The sequence below is a fragment of the Salmo salar genome, chromosome ssa02 (genome assembly GCF_905237065.1).
Source record: "Salmo salar chromosome ssa02, Ssal_v3.1, whole genome shotgun sequence".
Classification (NCBI taxonomy): domain Eukaryota; kingdom Metazoa; phylum Chordata; class Actinopteri; order Salmoniformes; family Salmonidae; genus Salmo; species Salmo salar.
The window spans coordinates 81,580,166-81,599,987 of NC_059443.1; the positions used below are offsets into that span (position 1 = coordinate 81,580,166).

The following is a 19,822-nucleotide window of genomic DNA, read 5'->3' on the forward strand; positions in this document are numbered from 1 at the left end:
CGCTGAAACTGGTTGAGTACGATGGTCTCGACGACCTCGGCGGACGAACGGGTCTCCGGTCGCAACCATTTCCGTGCCAGGTGAATCAAGTCGAACATCTGTGTTCGGGGGGTTGTCCCGGTCTGTAGGACCACTGGTGGAAGCGGTGTGCCCTCACGGTATCAGTCACTCCCAGTCTAGTCAGAATCTCTCCCTTTAGTTTATCGTAATCCTGTGCATCCTTCAACTCCAGGTCGAAATATGATTTTTGAGCGTCCCCTGCCAGGTATGGTGCCAGAAGCCCTGCCCATTCTTCTTTCGGCCACTTCTCCCTCTCTGCCGTCCTTTCGAAGGTGGTAAGATATGCTTCCACATCATCTTGCGCTGTCATTTTTTGAAGAAAATGATTGGCCCACCTTTGGGTATTTACAGCTGGTAACTGAGCCCCAATTTGGTCCGCTAGCACCTTTAGGCCTTCTCTTAACCTCTATGGGCTAGGTGGGACGCTAGCGTGCCACCCGTGGTGCACTCCATCAACAGCAGGTGCATTTCAAGAGCGGCAAATTTGAATCCAAATAAATGTCAAAATTCAAATTTTTCAAACATACAACTATTTTACACCCTTTGAAAGATAAACATCTCCTTAATCTAACCACGTTTTACGATTTCAAAAAGGTTTTACGGCGAAAGCATAAATTTAGAGTATGTTAGGACAGTACATTTACAAGAGTTGTGTGTAATGTTTTGTCAATTCAAAGACAGGGTCACCAAAACCATAAAACCAGCTAAAATGATGCACTAACCTTTTACAATCTCCATCAGATGACACTCCTAGGACATTATGTTAGACAATGCATGCATTTTTAGTTCTATCAAGTTCATATTTATATCCAAAAACAGCGTTTTACTATGGCATTGATGTTGAGGAAATCGTTTCCCTCCAATAACCGGCAGTCAAGTCAGCGTCACAAATTAAATAATTAAAATTAGAAAACATTGGTAAAATATTATATTGTCATTTAAAGAATTATAGATTTACATCTCTTGAACGCAATCAACTTGCCAGATTTAAAAATAACCTTACTGGGAAATCACACTTTGCAATAATCTGAGCACTGCGCCCAGAAAAATACGCGTTGCGATACAGACTAGACGTCATGTTGGGGAGATCTAAAATCGAAAATACTATGTAAATAATCCATTACCTTTGATTCTCTTCATCAGATGTCACTTCCAGGTATCACAGGTCCATAACGAATGTAGTTTTGTTCAAAAAAGCTCATCATTTATGTCCAAAAATCTCCGTCTTCTTAGCACATGATCTAAGCCAGCCGGACTTCTCGTCATGAACGAGGGGAAAAAATATATTTACGTTCGTTCAAACATGTCAAACGTTGTATAGCATAAATCATTAGGGCCTTTTTTAACCAGAACATGAATAATATTCAAGGTGGACGAATGCATACTCTTTTATAACGTATTGGAACGAGGGTACCCAACATGAACTCGCGCGCCAGGTGTCTAATGGGCCATCATCGTTCCATGGCTCTTGTTCGGTCAGATCTCCCTCCAGAAGACTCAAAACACTTTGTAAAGGCTGGTGACATCTAGTGGAAGCAATAGGAAGTGCCAAAATATTCCTCAGCCCCTGTGTTTTTCAATGGGATAGGTTTAAAGGTAATACAACACATCAGGTATCCACTTCCTGTCAGAAAATGTCTCAGGGTTTTGCCTGCCAAATGAGTTCTGTTATACTCACAGACACCATTCAAACAGTTTTAGAAAATTTAGGGTGTTTTCTATCCATATGTAATAAGTATATGCATATTCTAGTTACTGGGTAGGAGTGGTAACCAGATTAAATCGGGTATGTTTTTTTATCCAGCCGTGTCAATACTGCCCCCTAGTCCTAACAGGTTAACTCCCGGGTGTTTCTCTCTTGCTCTTCTCTGAGCAGCTGGTTGGTGCAGTGCTGGACCTGTAACGTGTCCTGATACATTCGCATTGCATCCTGATGAGCTATTTGTTGAGCTCTAGTTGCCTCATGTTGGGCGGCCGCCGCTTGTAACAGGGCCTGTATGGCTCCCTCCATACTAATTTTCCTGAAAAAACTGTCCTAACCAAACAAAGCCAAAAAAAAAATTCAAATAAACCTGACTCCCCTTTGGAGTGCTAACTAAACTTTATTTAAAAAAAAAATGTTCCTACCTAACCAGCAGTATAGTTAATCTACTACCCACATTCTCCACCACGTGTGGCAAACCTCTTCAAAGTTAGGAGCGTTTGTCACAAATTAAGTGGGAAACTGTCACCAAAGTCAGCCCAGAATGAAAGTTCTTTCGAACATGACAGTACCTGTGTGTTTGTTTCGCTGTCCTGGTCCACCCAGGCCGCAGGTAAGGTCAAGGATAGCAGGGTTCGGTACACAAATCTGGTTCTCGGTAGGTCCAGGTCTAAACGCCAACAGGTAAGTCCAAAACAGTCCAGCTCGTACACGGTAAATCCAGCCAATGTAGATTGTCTCTTTCTCTATGGTTCATAGATCCTTCCCGCCCTCTCTCTCTCTTCCTGGTTTTTCTTGACCTTTTATCTGTGGGTCGGCTCCACCTTCTGAGGGTTCCCCTTGCTTCTGGGAATTGTAGTTTTGGCAGTCGACCATTTTGTGATCTGTAGTTCTGATCGGGGTGGCCATTTTAGTGATCGGGCAGAGCCCGTTTATTAGTTCTTCCCTCACATATCTGCCATTTATCACTCGACCCCCTTCTTTGCCACACCTCCCCCCTAGATCCGACCCCTAGGTCGGGCTACCGCAGCAAAATATGCGTGTATGCGGGATAACCCATCCACATTTCCCATTTCCTTTCCTGCTCTGTGTTTCAAGTCAAAGTGAAACGGTTGGAGACTCAAAAACCACCGCATCCCCCGAGCGTTCTTCTCTTTAGCCCTATGCATCCAGGTGAGTGGTGCATGGTCACTGATGAGGGTGAAGTGGCGCCCCAGCAGGTAGTATTTCAGGCTTTCCAGAGCCCACTTTACTGCCAGCGCCTCTTTCTCAACAACTGAGTAGTTGGTTTCCCGTGGTTCCAGCTTCCTGCTTAAAAACAGGATGGGGTGTTCCACCCCTTCTACCTCTTGGGACAGCACTGCTCCCAAGCCGACCTCTGAAGCATCCGTCTGAACCACAAACTCTCTCTCAAAGTCTGGTACCACCAGCACTGGATTACAGCAGAGGGCCTCCTGTAATGTCCTAAATGCTTTGGTGGCCCTTTCATCCCACTTGACCATGTTTGGCCCTCTGGCTCTGGTCATGTCGGTGAGTGGGGCGGCCACTGTGGCATAACTTGGGATGAACTTCCGGTAGTACCCGGTCAGCCCTAGGAAGGCTCGAACCTGCTTCTTATTTACTGGTTTCGGCCATTCTCTAATTGCCTCCACCTTCTTACGTTGGGGTTTGATTAATCCTCTTCCCACTGTGTATCCCAGATACTCAGTTTCCTCTAACCCCACATAACACTTGGCAGGGTTCGCTGTGAGCCCTGCCTTTCTAAGGGCGTCTAACACTGCCTGTACCCGGGGTAAGTGGGATTCCCAATCTGGGCTGTAGATCCCCACGTCATCTAAATAAGCTGCGGCGTATGCTTGGTGCGGTTTTAGGACCTTGTCCATGAGCCGTTGAAAGGTGGCTGGGGCCCCGTGTAGGCCGAATGGCATGACGGTGTATTGAAACAAACCGACAGCAAAGGCTGTCTTTTCTTTGGCCCTGGGGGTCAGAGGAATTTGCCAGTACCCTTTTGTCAGGTCCAGGGTCGTAATGTACCGAGCTTTACCAATTTTCTCCAGTAGTTCGTCTACTCTGGGCATGGGGTAGGCATCAAACTTGGAGATTTCATTGACCTTCCGAAAGTCGTTACAGAACCGCAAAGACCCATCGGGCTTGGAGACCATCACAATTGGGCTAGACCACTCACTATGTGACTCTTCGATCACTCCAGCTGTCAACATTTTCTCCGTCTCTGCTCTAATCGCTGCCTGTCGAGCCTCGGGTACCCGATATGGCCTCATGCTCACTTTTCTCCCTGGTAGGGAAACGATATCATGAGCTGTAACCTCAGTTCGGCCGGGTACCTCTGAAAACACATCTCTGTTTTTCTGGATCAGGGTCTTTACTTCCTGTACTTGTGCTGGGGACAAAGTAGGTGAAATATTTACTTCGGCTGTCTCCTGAGTGTGTGTGGGTACGTGACCATTAGTGTTTCTCTCTCTCTCCATGCTTTTAACAGGTTTATGTGATATATCTGTTCCTGGGGCCGTCGACCTGGCTGTCGGATCCGATAATTAACTTCTCCTATTCTCTCCAGTACTTCATATGGTCCTTTCCATGTGGCTAGTAGTTTGCACTCTACCGTGGGGATCAGCACTAACACCTTATCTCCCGGTTGAAATTCCCTCAGGGTAGCCTGCCGGTTATAAGTGTGCCGCTGGTGCTCTTGTGCTTGTCTCATGTGCTCTCTGACGATGGGCATGACTGTGGCTATCCTGTTTTGCATTGCCGTAACGTGCTCTATGACACTAGTATACGGGGTGGATTGGTGTTCCCAGGTTTCCCGGGCGATGTCTAAGATTCCCCGGGGGTGCCTCCCATATACCAGCTCGAAGGGAGAAAACCCCAGCGAGGCTTGAGGAACCTCTAATGGCAAACATCAGATATGGCAACATGCAATCCCAGTTTTTCCCATCCTTGTCGATTACCTTCCTGAGCATTGACTTCAGGGTCCGGTTGAATCTCTCAACCAGCCCGTCCGTCTGTGGATGGTAAACCGATGTCCTCAACTGTTTCACCTGCCACAATTTACAAAGGTCCGCCATAAGGCGGGACATAAAGGGGGTCCCCTGGTCAGTAAGGATCTCCTTTGGGACCCCGACCCTGGTGAACAATAGCACTAGTTCCTTGGCGATATTTTTGGAAGCCATTGTCCGAAGGGGAATGGCTTCTGGGTAGCGAGTGGCATAATCTAGAATGACCAGAATGTATTGGTGCCCTCTGGCAGATTTGGGTAGTGGGCCCACTATATCCATCGCTATCCTCTCAAATGGCGTTTCGATTATGGGGAGTGGCACTAACGGGCTTCTAAACGCTGGTCGGGGAGCTGTTACCTGGCACTCCAGGCACTCTCCACAATGCCGAGCCACTTCAGCCTGAATTCCTGGCCAGTAAAACCTCCTTACAATCCGGTCTGTGCCCATGAGCTAGATGTGCCCATGAGCTAGATCCAGTACTGTCTTCCTGTACCGGGTGGGGACCAACCACTGTTCCACCACATCAACCCCTATTTTTGAGACTGTACACCAAACCATTTTTCATGATGAAGTGGGGAAAACTATTAGGCATCATCCTATCATTTATGGGAGTACCATCTACGACCTGCACGTCTGCTCTGGCTTGCTGCAGGGTTGGATCCTGGTGTTGGGCCGTCCCGAAATTAGTCATGGACCCTGCCAGATCTGCTGGTTCTAGATAGTCATCCTCTGGATTCAGATCGACCCCAGCCCCACTAGTACTGGGCTGTTCATTATCAACGAGGTTTGCCACTTCATCCTCATCCTCCCCTACTAGTACCTGTGAGGTTGGCCCCTGGGAGACCTCTTTACTTGGGCTTGGTTGAAGGCCCCATGCTTCTTCCTGCTTGGTCAGGGTTGTTGGCTTCTCAAATATGCCATTCTTTTGGCCTAACTTCGCAAAGTTAGGAAAGTATCTACCCAATATTACATCATATGGCATCTTTGGGACCACGCCGACCTCATAATCCAGCAGACTGTCCTCTGTTTGTATGCTCACTAAGGCTGTGGGGTACAGACGGGTATCCCCATGAATGCACGTAACACTGATATCCTGACTTGTATCCAGTTTATGCGTCGGCACTAGGTTTGCAACGACCAGGGTTAGCATACTGCCGGAATCCAGTAGTGCTTCAACCTCTTTCCCTTCAACCTTCACCCTGCACATATGTTTGTTTCTTGATCTTTCAAGTACAGTGGTTACCACGGGACATGCATACCATATCTCATCTTTTTCACCGAGGTTACATTGCATTGGTTCTTCTTTAATAGGGCAGTAGGCTGCAATATGTCCCGGTCGATTACAATTGTAACAGATAATAGGGTTTCGGGGGAGACCTCCTCGACCCCCAGTCCCGGTTTCCGTTTTTCCCTTAGTGTCTCGGCCCGATTCTGATTCTTTCCTCATGGCCCCACGCTGCTCTCCTCCCCCTCCACCTGTTGGGACAGTCTTACCCTGTCCGCTGGTTTGCCCAGGCCTGGGGAATGGGAATCTTTCCTCCTGCGCCTGCTCAGCTGTTCCTGCCGTACAATAGCGTTCAACCAGGCCCACGAGATGGTCGGCGGAAAGTACATCGTTCTGGCCAACCCATCGTCGCACTTCTTGGGGTAGACCTCGCTGAAACTGGTTGAGTACGATGGTCTCGACGACCTCGGCGGACGAACGGGTCTCCGGTCGCAACCATTTCCGTGCCAGGTGAATCAAGTCGAACATCTGTGTTCGGGGGGGTTGTCCCGGTCTGTAGGACCACTGGTGGAAGCGGTGTGCCCTCACGGTATCAGTCACTCCCAGTCTAGTCAGAATCTCTCCCTTTAGTTTATCGTAATCCTGTGCATCCTTCAACTCCAGGTCGAAATATGATTTTTGAGCGTCCCCTGCCAGGTATGGTGCCAGAAGCCCTGCCCATTCTTCTTTCGGCCACTTCTCCCTCTCTGCCGTCCTTTCGAAGGTGGTAAGATATGCTTCCACATCATCTTGCGCTGTCATTTTTTGAAGAAAATGATTGGCCCACCTTTGGGTATTTACAGCTGGTAACTGAGCCCCAATTTGGTCCGCTAGCACCTTTAGGCCTTCTCTTAACCTCTATGGGCTAGGTGGGACGCTAGCGTGCCACCCGTGGTGCACTCCATCAACAGCAGGTGCATTTCAAGAGCGGCAAATTTGAATCCAAATAAATGTCAAAATTCAAATTTTTCAAACATACAACTATTTTACACCCTTTGAAAGATAAACATCTCCTTAATCTAACCACGTTTTACGATTTCAAAAAGGTTTTACGGCGAAAGCATAAATTTAGAGTATGTTAGGACAGTACATTTACAAGAGTTGTGTGTAATGTTTTGTCAATTCAAAGACAGGGTCACCAAAACCATAAAACCAGCTAAAATGATGCACTAACCTTTTACAATCTCCATCAGATGACACTCCTAGGACATTATGTTAGACAATGCATGCATTTTTAGTTCTATCAAGTTCATATTTATATCCAAAAACAGCGTTTTACTATGGCATTGATGTTGAGGAAATCGTTTCCCTCCAATAACCGGCAGTCAAGTCAGCGTCACAAATTAAATAATTAAAATTAGAAAACATTGGTAAAATATTATATTGTCATTTAAAGAATTATAGATTTACATCTCTTGAACGCAATCAACTTGCCAGATTTAAAAATAACCTTACTGGGAAATCACACTTTGCAATAATCTGAGCACTGCGCCCAGAAAAATACGCTGCGTTGCGATACAGACTAGACGTCATGTTGGGGAGATCTAAAATCGAAAATACTATGTAAATAATCCATTACCTTTGATTCTCTTCATCAGATGTCACTTCCAGGTATCACAGGTCCATAACGAATGTAGTTTTGTTCAAAAAAGCTCATCATTTATGTCCAAAAATCTCCGTCTTCTTAGCACATGATCTAAGCCAGCCGGACTTCTCGTCATGAACGAGGGGAAAAAATATATTTACGTTCGTTCAAACATGTCAAACGTTGTATAGCATAAATCATTAGGGCCTTTTTAACCAGAACATGAATAATATTCAAGGTGGACGAATGCATACTCTTTTATAACGTATTGGAACGAGGGTACCCAACATGAACTCGCGCGCCAGGTGTCTAATGGGCCATCATCGTTCCATGGCTCTTGTTCGGTCAGATCTCCCTCCAGAAGACTCAAAACACTTTGTAAAGGCTGGTGACATCTAGTGGAAGCAATAGGAAGTGCCAAAATATTCCTCAGCCCCTGTGTTTTTCAATGGGATAGGTTTAAAGGTAATACAACACATCAGGTATCCACTTCCTGTCAGAAAATGTCTCAGGGTTTTGCCTGCCAAATGAGTTCTGTTATACTCACAGACACCATTCAAACAGTTTTAGAAAATTTAGGGTGTTTTCTATCCATATGTAATAAGTATATGCATATTCTAGTTACTGGGTAGGAGTGGTAACCAGATTAAATCGGGTATGTTTTTTTATCCAGCCGTGTCAATACTGCCCCCTAGTCCTAACAGGTTAACTCCCGGGTGTTTCTCTCTTGCTCTTCTCTGAGCAGCTGGTTGGTGCAGTGCTGGACCTGTAACGTGTCCTGATACATTCGCATTGCATCCTGATGAGCTATTTGTTGAGCTCTAGTTGCCTCATGTTGGGCGGCCGCCGCCGCTTGTAACAGGGCCTGTATGGCTCCCTCCATACTAATTTTCCTGAAAAAAACTGTCCTAACCAAACAAAGCCAAAAAAAAAATTCAAATAAACCTGACTCCCCTTTGGAGTGCTAACTAAACTTTATTTAAAAAAAAAATGTTCCTACCTAACCAGCAGTATAGTTAATCTACTACCCACATTCTCCACCACGTGTGGCAAACCTCTTCAAAGTTAGGAGCGTTTGTCACAAATTAAGTGGGAAACTGTCACCAAAGTCAGCCCAGAATGAAAGTTCTTTCGAACATGACAGTACCTGTGTGTTTGTTTCGCTGTCCTGGTCCACCCAGGCCGCAGGTAAGGTCAAGGATAGCAGGGTTCGGTACACAAATCTGGTTCTCGGTAGGTCCAGGTCTAAACGCCAACAGGTAAGTCCAAAACAGTCCAGCTCGTACACGGTAAATCCAGCCAATGTAGATTGTCTCTTTCTCTATGGTTCATAGATCCTTCCCGCCCTCTCTCTCTCTTCCTGGTTTTTCTTGACCTTTTATCTGTGGGTCGGCTCCACCTTCTGAGGGTTCCCCTTGCTTCTGGGAATTGTAGTTTTGGCAGTCGACCATTTTGTGATCTGTAGTTCTGATCGGGGTGGCCATTTTAGTGATCGGGCAGAGCCCGTTTATTAGTTCTGCCCTCACATATCTGCCATTTATCACTCGACCCCCTTCTTTGCCACAATAGGTATATCTATAGAGAAAGGTATATTATAAATAGGTATATATATTGAGAAAACTATATTATATATAGGTATATCTATTGAGAAAAGTATATTATATATAGGTATATTAATAGAGAGAGGCATATTATATATAGGTATATCTATAGAGAGGTATATTATCTATAGGTATATTTGTAGAGAGAGGTATATTATATATAGGTATATTTATAGAGAGAGGTATGATATATATAGGTATATCTATAGAGAGGTATATTATCTATAGGTATATTTGTAGAGAGAGGTATATTATATATAGGTATATTTATAGAGAGAGGTATATTATATATAGGTATATCCATAGAGAGAGGTATATTATATATAGGTATATTTACAGAGAGAGGTATGTATAGCTAGAGGTATAGTATATATAGGTATATCTACATCTATAGTCGAGAGAAGGTGGTAGAGAGAGGTATATTATATTTAGGTATATTAATATAGAGAGGTATATTACATAAAGGTATATCTATAGAGAGAGGTATATTATATATAGGTATATCTATAGAGAGAGTTATATTATATATTGGTATATTTCTAGAGAGAGGTATATTATATTTAGGTAATTTAATATAGAGAGGTATATTATATAAAGGTATATCTAAAGAGAGAGGTATATTATATATAAGTATATCTATAGAGAAAGGTATAGTATATATAGGTATATCTATAGAGAGAGGTATATTATATATAGGTATATTTATAGAGAGACTGTCACGTCCTGACCAGCAGATGGAGCTGGTGTAGTAGTTTGGGGGTCAGGACGTGGCAGTCTTGTGTGTGTCTTGTGACTCCTGATCAGGAACAGCTGGGAATCGTTGTTCCTGATTGGGAGTCATATATGTAGGAGTTGTTTGTCACTGGGGTTTGTGGGTGGTTGTTTTGCACTGCGTTTGTTAGCCTGCAAACTCTTGCTGTCGTGTTATTGGTTTCCTGTGGATGCCTTACTTGAGTCTATTAAAGTATGAGTATTCACAGTCTCGCTGCGCCTTGGTCCTCTTCTCGCCAGTACGACATTTTCAAGGATGAGTACGACTTATTTTATGACAGAACCACCCACCAACACAGGACCAAGCAGCGGAAGAAGGCTGGCGAGGTAAGGGAGACCGAGAGGCACCCCCAATAATTTTTTAGGGGGGGGCACAAGGGGAGTTTTGCGGGGCAAGAATGGAGCCCCAGGCCAGCTCCCCACACTAGCATGGAGGTGCGTGTTCACAATCTGGTACGCCCAGTACCAGCACCACGCACCAGGCTTCAAGTGCGTGAACCCAGCCTCGCCAGTCAACAGTCGCCAGAGCTGCCCGCCAGTCAACAGTCGTCAGTGCTGCCCGCCAGTCAACAGTCGTCAGTGCTGCCCGCCAGTCAACAGTCGTCAGAGCTGCCCGCCAGTCAACAGTTGTCAGAGCTGCCCGCCAGTCAACAGTCGTCAGAGCTGCCCGCCAGTCAACAGTCGTCAGAGCTGCCCGCCAGTCAACAGTCGTCAGAGCTGCCCGCCAGTCAACAGTCGTCAGAGCTGCCCGCCAGTCAACAGTCGCCAGAGAGGTCAGACTGCGCTGAACTGCCGGAGTGGCCAGACTGCGCTGAACTGCCGGAGTGGCCAGACTGCGCTGAACTGCCGGAGTGGCCAGACTGCGCTGAACTGCCGGAGTGGCCAGACTGCGCTGAACTGCCGGAGTGGCCAGACTGCCCTGAACTGCCGGAGTGGCCAGACTGCGCTGAACTGCCGGAGTGGCCAGACTGCCCTGAACTGCCGGAGTGGCCAGACTGCCCTGAACTGCCGGAGTGGCCAGACTGCCCTGAACTGCCGGAGTGGCCAGACTGCCCTGAACTGCCGGAGTGGCCAGACTGCCCTGAACTGCCGGAGCTGCCAGACTGCCCTGAACTGCCGGAGCTGCCAGACTGCCCTGAACGTCCCGAGCTGCCAGACTGCCCAGACTGTCCCGAGCTGCCAGACTGCCCAGACTGTCCCGAGCTGCCAGACTGCCCAGACTGTCCCGAGCTGCCAGACTGCCCCGAGCTGCCAGACTTCCCAGACTGTCCCGAGCTGCCAGACTGCCCAGACTGTCCCGAGCTGCCAGACTGCCCAGACTGTCCCGAGCTGCCAGACTGCCCAGACTGTCCCGAGCTGCCAGACTGCCCCGAGCTGCCAGACTTCCCAGACTGTCCCGAGCTGCCAGACTGCCCAGACTGTCCCGAGCTGCCAGACTGCCCAGACTGTCCCGAGCTGCCAGAGCCTGAGCCGCCTCCAGGATAGGTGGTTTGGGGAGGGAGGGTGTAGCACAGTGCCGTCGTTGACAGCAGCCACCCTCCCTTCCCTCCCTTATGGTTTAGGGTTACTGTTTATGGGTTTTGTTGGGGATTTTGTTTGTTGGTGGTTTTTTGTTGTTGTGGTTAGGTGCATTCCGGGGTCTGCACCTTGAGGGGGGGGTACTGTCACGTCCTGACCAGCAGATGGAGCTGGTGTAGTAGTTTGGGGGTCAGGACGTGGCAGTCTTGTGTGTGTCTTGTGACTCCTGATCAGGAACAGCTGGGAATCGTTGTTCCTGATTGGGAGTCATATATGTAGGAGTTGTTTGTCACTGGGGTTTGTGGGTGGTTGTTTTGCACTGCGTTTGTTAGCCTGCAAACTCTTGCTGTCGTGTTATTGGTTTCCTGTGTATGCCTTACTTGAGTCTATTAAAGTATGAGTATTCACAGTCTCGCTGCGCCTTGGTCCTCTTCTCGCCAGTACGACATTTTCAAAGATGAGTACGACTTATTCCGTGACAGAGAGGTATATTAATAGAGAGAGGTTTATTATATATATATCGGTATATTTACATATATAGTGGAGAGAAGGAGGCAGAGAGAGGTATATTATATATAGGTACAGTTGAAGTCGAAAGTTTACATACACTTAGGTTGGAGTCATTAAAACTCATTTTAACCACTCCACAAATTTCTTGTTAACATACTATAGTTTTGGCAAGTTAGTTAGGACATCTACTTTGTGCATGACACAAGTAATTTTTGCCACAATTGTTTACAGACCGATTATTTCACTTATAATTCACTGTATCACAATTCTAGTGGGTCAGAAGTTCACATACACTAAGTTGACTGTGCCTTTAAACAGCTTGGAAAATTCCATAAAATGATGTCATGGCTTTAGAAGCTTCTGATAGGCTAATTGACATCACCTTGAAACTCAGTGCCTCTTTGCTTGACATCATGGGAAAATCTAAAGAAATCAGCCAAGACCTCAGAAAAAAAAATCCAGACCTCCACAAATCTGGTTCATCCTTGGGAGCAATTTCCAAACGCCTGAAGGTACCGCGTTCATCTGTACAAACAATAGTACGCAAGTATAAACACCATGGGACCATGCAGCCGTCATACCGCTCAGAAAGGAGACGTTCTGTCTCCTAGAGATGAACATACTTTGGTGCGAAAAGTGCAAATCAATCCCAGAACATAACCTGAAAGGCCACTCAGCAAGGAAGAAGCCACTGCTCCAAAACCGCCATAAAAAAGCCCGACTATGGTTTGCAACTGCACATTGGGACAAAGATCGTACTTTTTGGGGAAATGTCCTCTGGTCTGATGAAATAAAAATAGAACTGTTTGGTCATAATGACCATCGTTATGTTTGGAGGGAAAAGGGGGAGGCTTGCAAGCCGAAGAACACCATCCCAACCATGAAGCACGGGAGTGGCAGCATCATGTTATGGGGGTGCTTTGCTACAGGAGGGACTGGTGCACTTCACAAAATAAATGGCATCATGAGGAAGCAAAATTATGTGGATATACTGAAGCAACATCTCAAGACATCGGTCAGGAAGTTAAAGCTTGGTCGCAAATGGGTTTTCCAACTGGACAATGACCCCAAGCGTACTTCCAAAGTTGTAGCAAAATGGCTTAAGGACAACTAAATCAAGGTATTGGAGTAGCCATCACAAAGCCCTGACCTCAATCAATCCCATAGAAAATTTGTGGGCAGAAATGAAAAAGCGTGTGCGAGCTAGGAGGCCTACAAATCTTATATATATTTTAACATTTACATTTTAGTCATTTAGCAGATGCTCTTACCCAGAGCGACTTCAGTAGTGAATGCATACATTTCAAACATTTTTTTCTTCCTTACTGGTCCCCCGTGGGAATCGAACCCGCAACCCTGGCGTTGCAAACACCATGCTCTACCAACTGAGCCACACGGGACCTATATCCTTATATATCGGTATATCTATAGAGAGAGGTATATTATATATAGGTATATCTATAGAGAGAGGTATATTATATATAGGTATATCTACATCTATAGTGGAGAGAAGGAGGTAGAGAGGTACAGTATATTATATAAGGTATATTTACTTGTATAGTGGAGAGAAGCAGGTTGAGAGGTACAGTATATTATATAAGGTATATTTAAGGTATATTTACGTGTATAGTGGAGAGAAGTGTGTGATGTCTGTGTTGTTGAGGATCCATCGGTACTGTAGAGGCCAGGAGCCTTCAGCCAGACAGGTCAGTACCAGCCTGTTACCCTCTAGATGGGTCTGGACCTGGCCCGGAGTCACACGGAAATATGGAGCTACATCTGGAGGATGAGAAGAGGGGGGCGGAGGGGAGACGGGAGGAGAGAAGAGGAGAGAATAAATATTTAATTCAGCTTGAATTTAAAATCATTTATAAGTCAAAACATGGGCATGAAACAATCTACAGGTTATATGTACAGTGTCTTCAGAAATATTCCCACCCATTTACCCTTTTCCACATTTTGTTGTGTTACACCCTAAAATAAAAATGTCTTCATTTTTAAAAAATATCTCGCCCATCTACACACAATATCCCTTAACACTAGAAGCGCTTGGCCTTTCAGCCTGTAACTTCCCACTAGAGAACGTTGAGAACGTTGAGGTCCTCTGAGGCATCAGATGCATATCAACCCACCAGGTGCAGCAAACATAAAGCACCAACGCCTGATAGATAGTGTTGATAGATAGTGTTGATAGTGCTTATAGATAGTGTTGATAGATAGTGCTGATAGATAGTGTTGATAGTGCTTATAGATAGTGTTGATAGATAGTGTTGATAGATAGTGTTGATAGTGCTTATAGATAGTGTTGATAGATAGTGCTGATAGATAGTGTTGATAGATAGTGTTGATAGATAGTGTTGATAGTGCTTATAGATAGTGTTGATAGATAGTGCTGATAGATAGTGTTGATAGATAGTGTTGATATATAGTGTTGATAGTGCTTATAGATAGTGTTGATAGATAGTGCTGATAGATAGTGTTGATAGATAGTGTTGATAGTGTTGATAGATAGTGTTGATAGTGTTGATAGTGCTGATAGATAGTGTTGATAGATAGTGTTGATATATAGTGTTGATAGTGCTTATAGATAGTGTTGATAGATAGTGCTGATAGATAGTGCTGATAGATAGTGTTGATAGATAGTGTTGATAGTGTTGATAGATAGTGTTGATAGTGTTGATAGATAGTGCTGATAGATAGTGTTGATAGATAGTGCTGATAGATAGTGTTGATAGTGTTGATAGATAGTGTTGATATATAGGGTTGATAGTGTTGATAGATAGTGTTGATATATAGGGTTGATAGTGCTTATAGATAGTGTTGATAGATAGTGCTGATAGATAGTGTTGATAGTGTTGATAGATAGTGTTGATATATAGGGTTGATAGTGTTGATAGATAGTGTTGATATATAGGGTTGATAGTGCTTATAGATAGTGTTGATAGATAGTGCTGATAGATAGTGCTGATAGATAGTGTTGATATATAGGGTTGATAGTGTTGATAGATAGTGTTGATATATAGGGTTGATATATAGTGTTGATATATAGGGTTGATAGATAGTGCTGATAGATAGTGTTGATAGATAGTGTTGATAGTGTTGATAGATAGTGTTGATAGTGTTGATAGTGCTGATAGATAGTGTTGATATATAGTGTTGATAGTGCTTATAGATAGTGTTGATAGATAGTGCTGATAGATAGTGCTGATAGATAGTGTTGATAGTGTTGATAGATAGTGTTGATAGTGTTGATAGATAGTGTTGATAGTGTTGATAGTGTTGATAGATAGTGCTGATAGATAGTGTTGATAGATAGTGCTGATAGATAGTGTTGATAGATAGTGTTGATATATAGGGTTGATAGTGTTGATAGATAGTGTTGATATATAGGGTTGATAGTGTTGATAGATAGTGCTGATAGATAGTGCTGATAGATAGTGCTGATAGATAGTGTTGATAGTGTTGATAGATAGTGTTGATATATAGGGTTGATAGTGTTGATAGATAGTGTTGATATATAGGGTTGATAGTGCTTATAGATAGTGTTGATAGATAGTGCTGATAGATAGTGCTGATAGATAGTGCTGATAGATAGTGTTGATAGTGTTGATAGATAGTGTTGATATATAGGGTTGATAGTATTGATAGATAGTGTTGATATATAGGGTTGATAGTGCTTATAGATAGTGTTGATATATAGTGCTGATAGATAGTGTTGATATATAGGGTTGATAGTGTTGATAGATAGTGTTGATTTATAGGGTTGATATATAGTGTTGATATATATGGTTGATAGATAGTGTTGATATATAGGGTTGATAGTGTTGATAGATAGTGTTGATATATAGGGTTGATAGATAGTGTTGATATATAGGGTTGATAGATAGTGTTGATATATAGGGTTGATAGTGTTGATAGATAGTGTTGATATCCAGGGTTGATAGTGCTTATAGATAGTGTTGATAGATAGTGTTGATATATAGGGTTGATAGAGGCCACAGTGGGGCCACAGTGTCTCCTGACCCCTCCTGTCTCAGCCTCCAGTATTTATGCTGCAGTAGTTCATGTGTCGGGGGGCTAGGATCAGTCTGTTACATCTGGAGTATTTCTCTTGTCTTTTCCGGTGTCCTGTGTGAATTTAAATATGCTCTCTCTAATTCTCTCTTTCTTTCTTTCTCTCTCTCTCGGAGGACCTGAGCCCTAGGACCCATGCCTCAGGACTACCTGGCTTGATGACTCCTTGCTGTCCCCAGTACACCTGGCCGTGCTGCTGCTCCGGTTCCAACTGTTCTGCCTGCGGCTATGGAAACCTGACCTGTTCACCGGACGTGCTACCTGTCCCAGACCTGCTGTCCCAGACCTGCTGGAACCCTGACCTGTTCACCGGACGTGCTACCTGTCCCAGACCTGCTGTTTTCAACTCTCTAGAGACAGCAGGAGCGGTAGAGATACTCTCAAAGATCGGCTATGAAAAAGCCAACTGACACTTACTCTTGTGTTACTGACTTGTTGCACCCTCGACAACTACTATGATTATTATTATTTGACCATGCTGGTCATTTATGAACATTTGAACATCTTGGCCATGTGCTGTTATAATCTCCACCCGGCACAGCCAGAAGAGGACTGGCCACCCCTCATAGCCTGGTTCCTCTCTAGGTTTCTTCCTAGGTTTTGGCCTTTCTAGGGAGTTTTTCCTAGCCACCGTGCTTCTACACCTGCATTGCTTGCTATTTGGGGTTTTAGGCTGGGTTTCTGTACAGCACTTTGAGATATCAGCTGATGTAAGAAGGGCTATATAAATACATTTGATTTGATTTGATAGATAGTGTTGATATCTAGGGTTGACAGTGCTTATAGATAGTGTTGATAGATAGTGCTGATAGATAGTGCTGATAGATAGTGTTGATATATAGGGTTGATAGTGTTGATAGATAGTGTTGATATCTAGGGTTGATAGTGCTTATAGATAGTGTTGATAGATAGTGCTGATAGATAGTGTTGATATATAGGGTTGATAGTGTTGATAGATAGTGTTGATATATAGGGTTGATAGTGCTGATAGATAGTGTTGATATATAGGGTTGATAGTGTTGATAGATAGTGTTGATATATAGGGTTGATAGTGTTGATAAATAGTGTTGATATATAGGGTTGATAGTGTTGATAGATAGTGTTGATATATAGGGTTGATAGTGTTGATATATAGTGTTGATATATAGGGTTGATAGTGTTGATAGATAGTGCTGATATATAGGGTTGATAGTGTTAACCTGTTAGGGCTAGGGGGCAGTATTGACACGGCCGGATAAAAAACGTACCCGATTTAATCTGGTTACTACTCCTGCCCAGTAACTAGAATATGCATATAATTATTGGCTTTGGATAGAAAACACCCTAAAGTTTCTAAAACTGTTTGAATGGTGTCTGTGAGTATAACAGAACTCATATGGCAGGCAAAAACCTGAGAAGATTCCTTACAGGAAGTGCCCTCTCTGACAAGTTCTTGTTCTTCTTGGCTCTGTTTATTGAAAACTGAGGATCTTTGCTGTAACGTGACACTTCCTACGGCTCCCATAGGCTCTCAGAACCCGGGGAAAAGCTGAATGATATAGAGGCAGCCCCTGGCTGAAAAACATTAGCGCGTTTGGATAGCGGCCGGTCAGAGTACTATGAGACTCAGGCTCGTGCACGAGGAGATCCCATACTTTTATTTTCTCTCTCTTTGAACGTAAACACGCTTTCCCGGTCGGAATATTATCGCTTTTTTACGAGAAAAATGGCATAAAAATGTATTTTAAACAGCGGTTGACATGCTTCGAAGTACGGTAATGGAATATTTAGAAATCTTTTGTCACGAAATGCGTCGTGCGCGTGACCCTTATTTACACTTCGGATAGCGTCTTGAACGCACGAACAAAACGCCGGTATTTGGATATAACTATGGATTATTTTGAACCAAACCAACATTTGTTATTGAAGTAGAAGTCCTGGGAGTGCATTCTGACGAAGAACAGCAAAGGTAATAACATTTTTCTTATAGTAAATCTGATTTTGGTGAGTGCTAAACTTGGTGGGTGTCTAAATAGCTAGCCCTGTGATGCCGGGCTATCTACTCAGAATATTGCAAAATGTGCTTTCACCGAAAAGCTATTTTAAAATCGGACATAGCGAGTGCATAGAGGAGTTCTGTATCTATAATTCTTAAAATAATTGTTATGTTTTTTGTCAACGTTTATCGTGAGTAATTTAGTAAATTCACCGGAAGTTTGCGGGGGGGGGTATGCTAGTTCTGAACGTCACATGCTAATGTAAAAAGCTGGTTTTTGATATAAATATGAACTTGATTGAACAAAACATGCATGTATTGTATAACATAATGTCCTAGGTGTGTCATCTGATGAAGATCATCAAAGGTTAGTGCTGCATTTAGCTGTGGTTTGGGTTTATGTGACATTATATGCTAGCTTGAAAAATGGGTGTCTGATTATTTCTGGCTGGGTACTCTGCTGACATAATCTAATGTTTTGCTTTCGTTGTAAAGCCTTTTTGAAATCGGACAGTGTGGTTAGATTAACGAGAGTCTTGTCTTTAAAATGCTGTGAAATAGTCATATGTTTGAAAAATTGAAGTTTTTGTATTTTTGAGGAATTTGTAATTCGCGCCACGCCTATCATTGGATATTGGAGCGGGTGTTCCGCTAGCGGAACGTCTAGATGTAAGAGGTTTAAGGGAGTGCTCCTAACCGCAGCTTGTTACCTGTAAAAAAGACACCTGTCCACAGAAGCAATCAATCAATCAGATTCCAAACTCTCCACCATGGCCAAGACCAAAGAGCTCTCCAAGGATGTCAGGGACAAGATTGTAGACCTACACAAGGCTGGAATGGGCTACAAGACCATCGCCAAGCAGCTTGGTGAGAAGGTGACAACATTTGGTGCGATTATTCGCAAATGGAAGAAACACAAAAGAACTGTCAATATCCCTCGGCCTGGGGCTCCATGCAAGATCTTCACCTCGTGGGGTTGCAATGATCATGAGAACGGTGAGGAATCAGCCCAGAACTACACGGGAGGATCTTGTCAATGATCTCAAGGCAGCTGGGACCATAGTCACCAAGAAAACAATTGGTAACACACTACGCCGTGAAGGAGTGAAATCCTGCAGCGCCCGCAAGGTCCCCCTGCTCAAGAATACATATACATGCCCATCTGAAGTTTGCCAATGAACATCTGAATGATTCAGAGGACAACTGGTGAAAGTGTTGTGGTCAGATGAGACCAAAATGGAGCTCTTTGGCATCAACTCAACTCGCTGTGTTTGGAGGAGGAGGAATGCTGCCTATGACCCCAAGAACACCATCTCCACCGTCAAACATGGAGGTGGAAACATGCTTTGGGGGTGTTTTTCTGCTAAGGGGACAGGACAACTTCACCGCATCAAAGGGACGATGGACGGGGCCATGTACCGTCAAATCTTGGGTGAGAACATCCTTCCCTCAGCCAGGGAATTGAAAATGGGTCGTGGATGGGTATTCCAGCATGACAATGACCCAAAACACACGGCCAAGGCAAGAAAGGAGTGGCTCAAGAAGAAGCACATTAAGGTCCTGGAGTGGCCTAGCCAGCGTTGTGCATGGTCATATACCCTCCCTCCTCCTGCATTAATGCTTTATTATAGATCTCAGCTGTCACACACACACACACACACACACACACACACACACACACACACACACACACACACACACACACACACACACACACACACACACACACACACATCATTCACCCCCTG

General features: G+C 44.2%; 1 protein-coding gene across 2 annotated transcripts in view; it reads right to left on the reverse strand.

Annotated features, from left to right (window-relative positions):
- The window catches only part of LOC106594732 (protein sidekick-1), a 438,074-nt gene that overhangs the window by 240,530 nt on the left and 177,722 nt on the right, over positions 1–19,822 (reverse strand). For both annotated transcript variants that reach the window (XM_045713026.1, XM_045713027.1), the window contains exon 2: positions 13,648–13,804. In XM_045713026.1, coding sequence (XP_045568982.1) covers positions 13,648–13,804 — 157 coding nt within the window. The remainder of the gene's footprint in view (positions 1–13,647; positions 13,805–19,822) is intronic.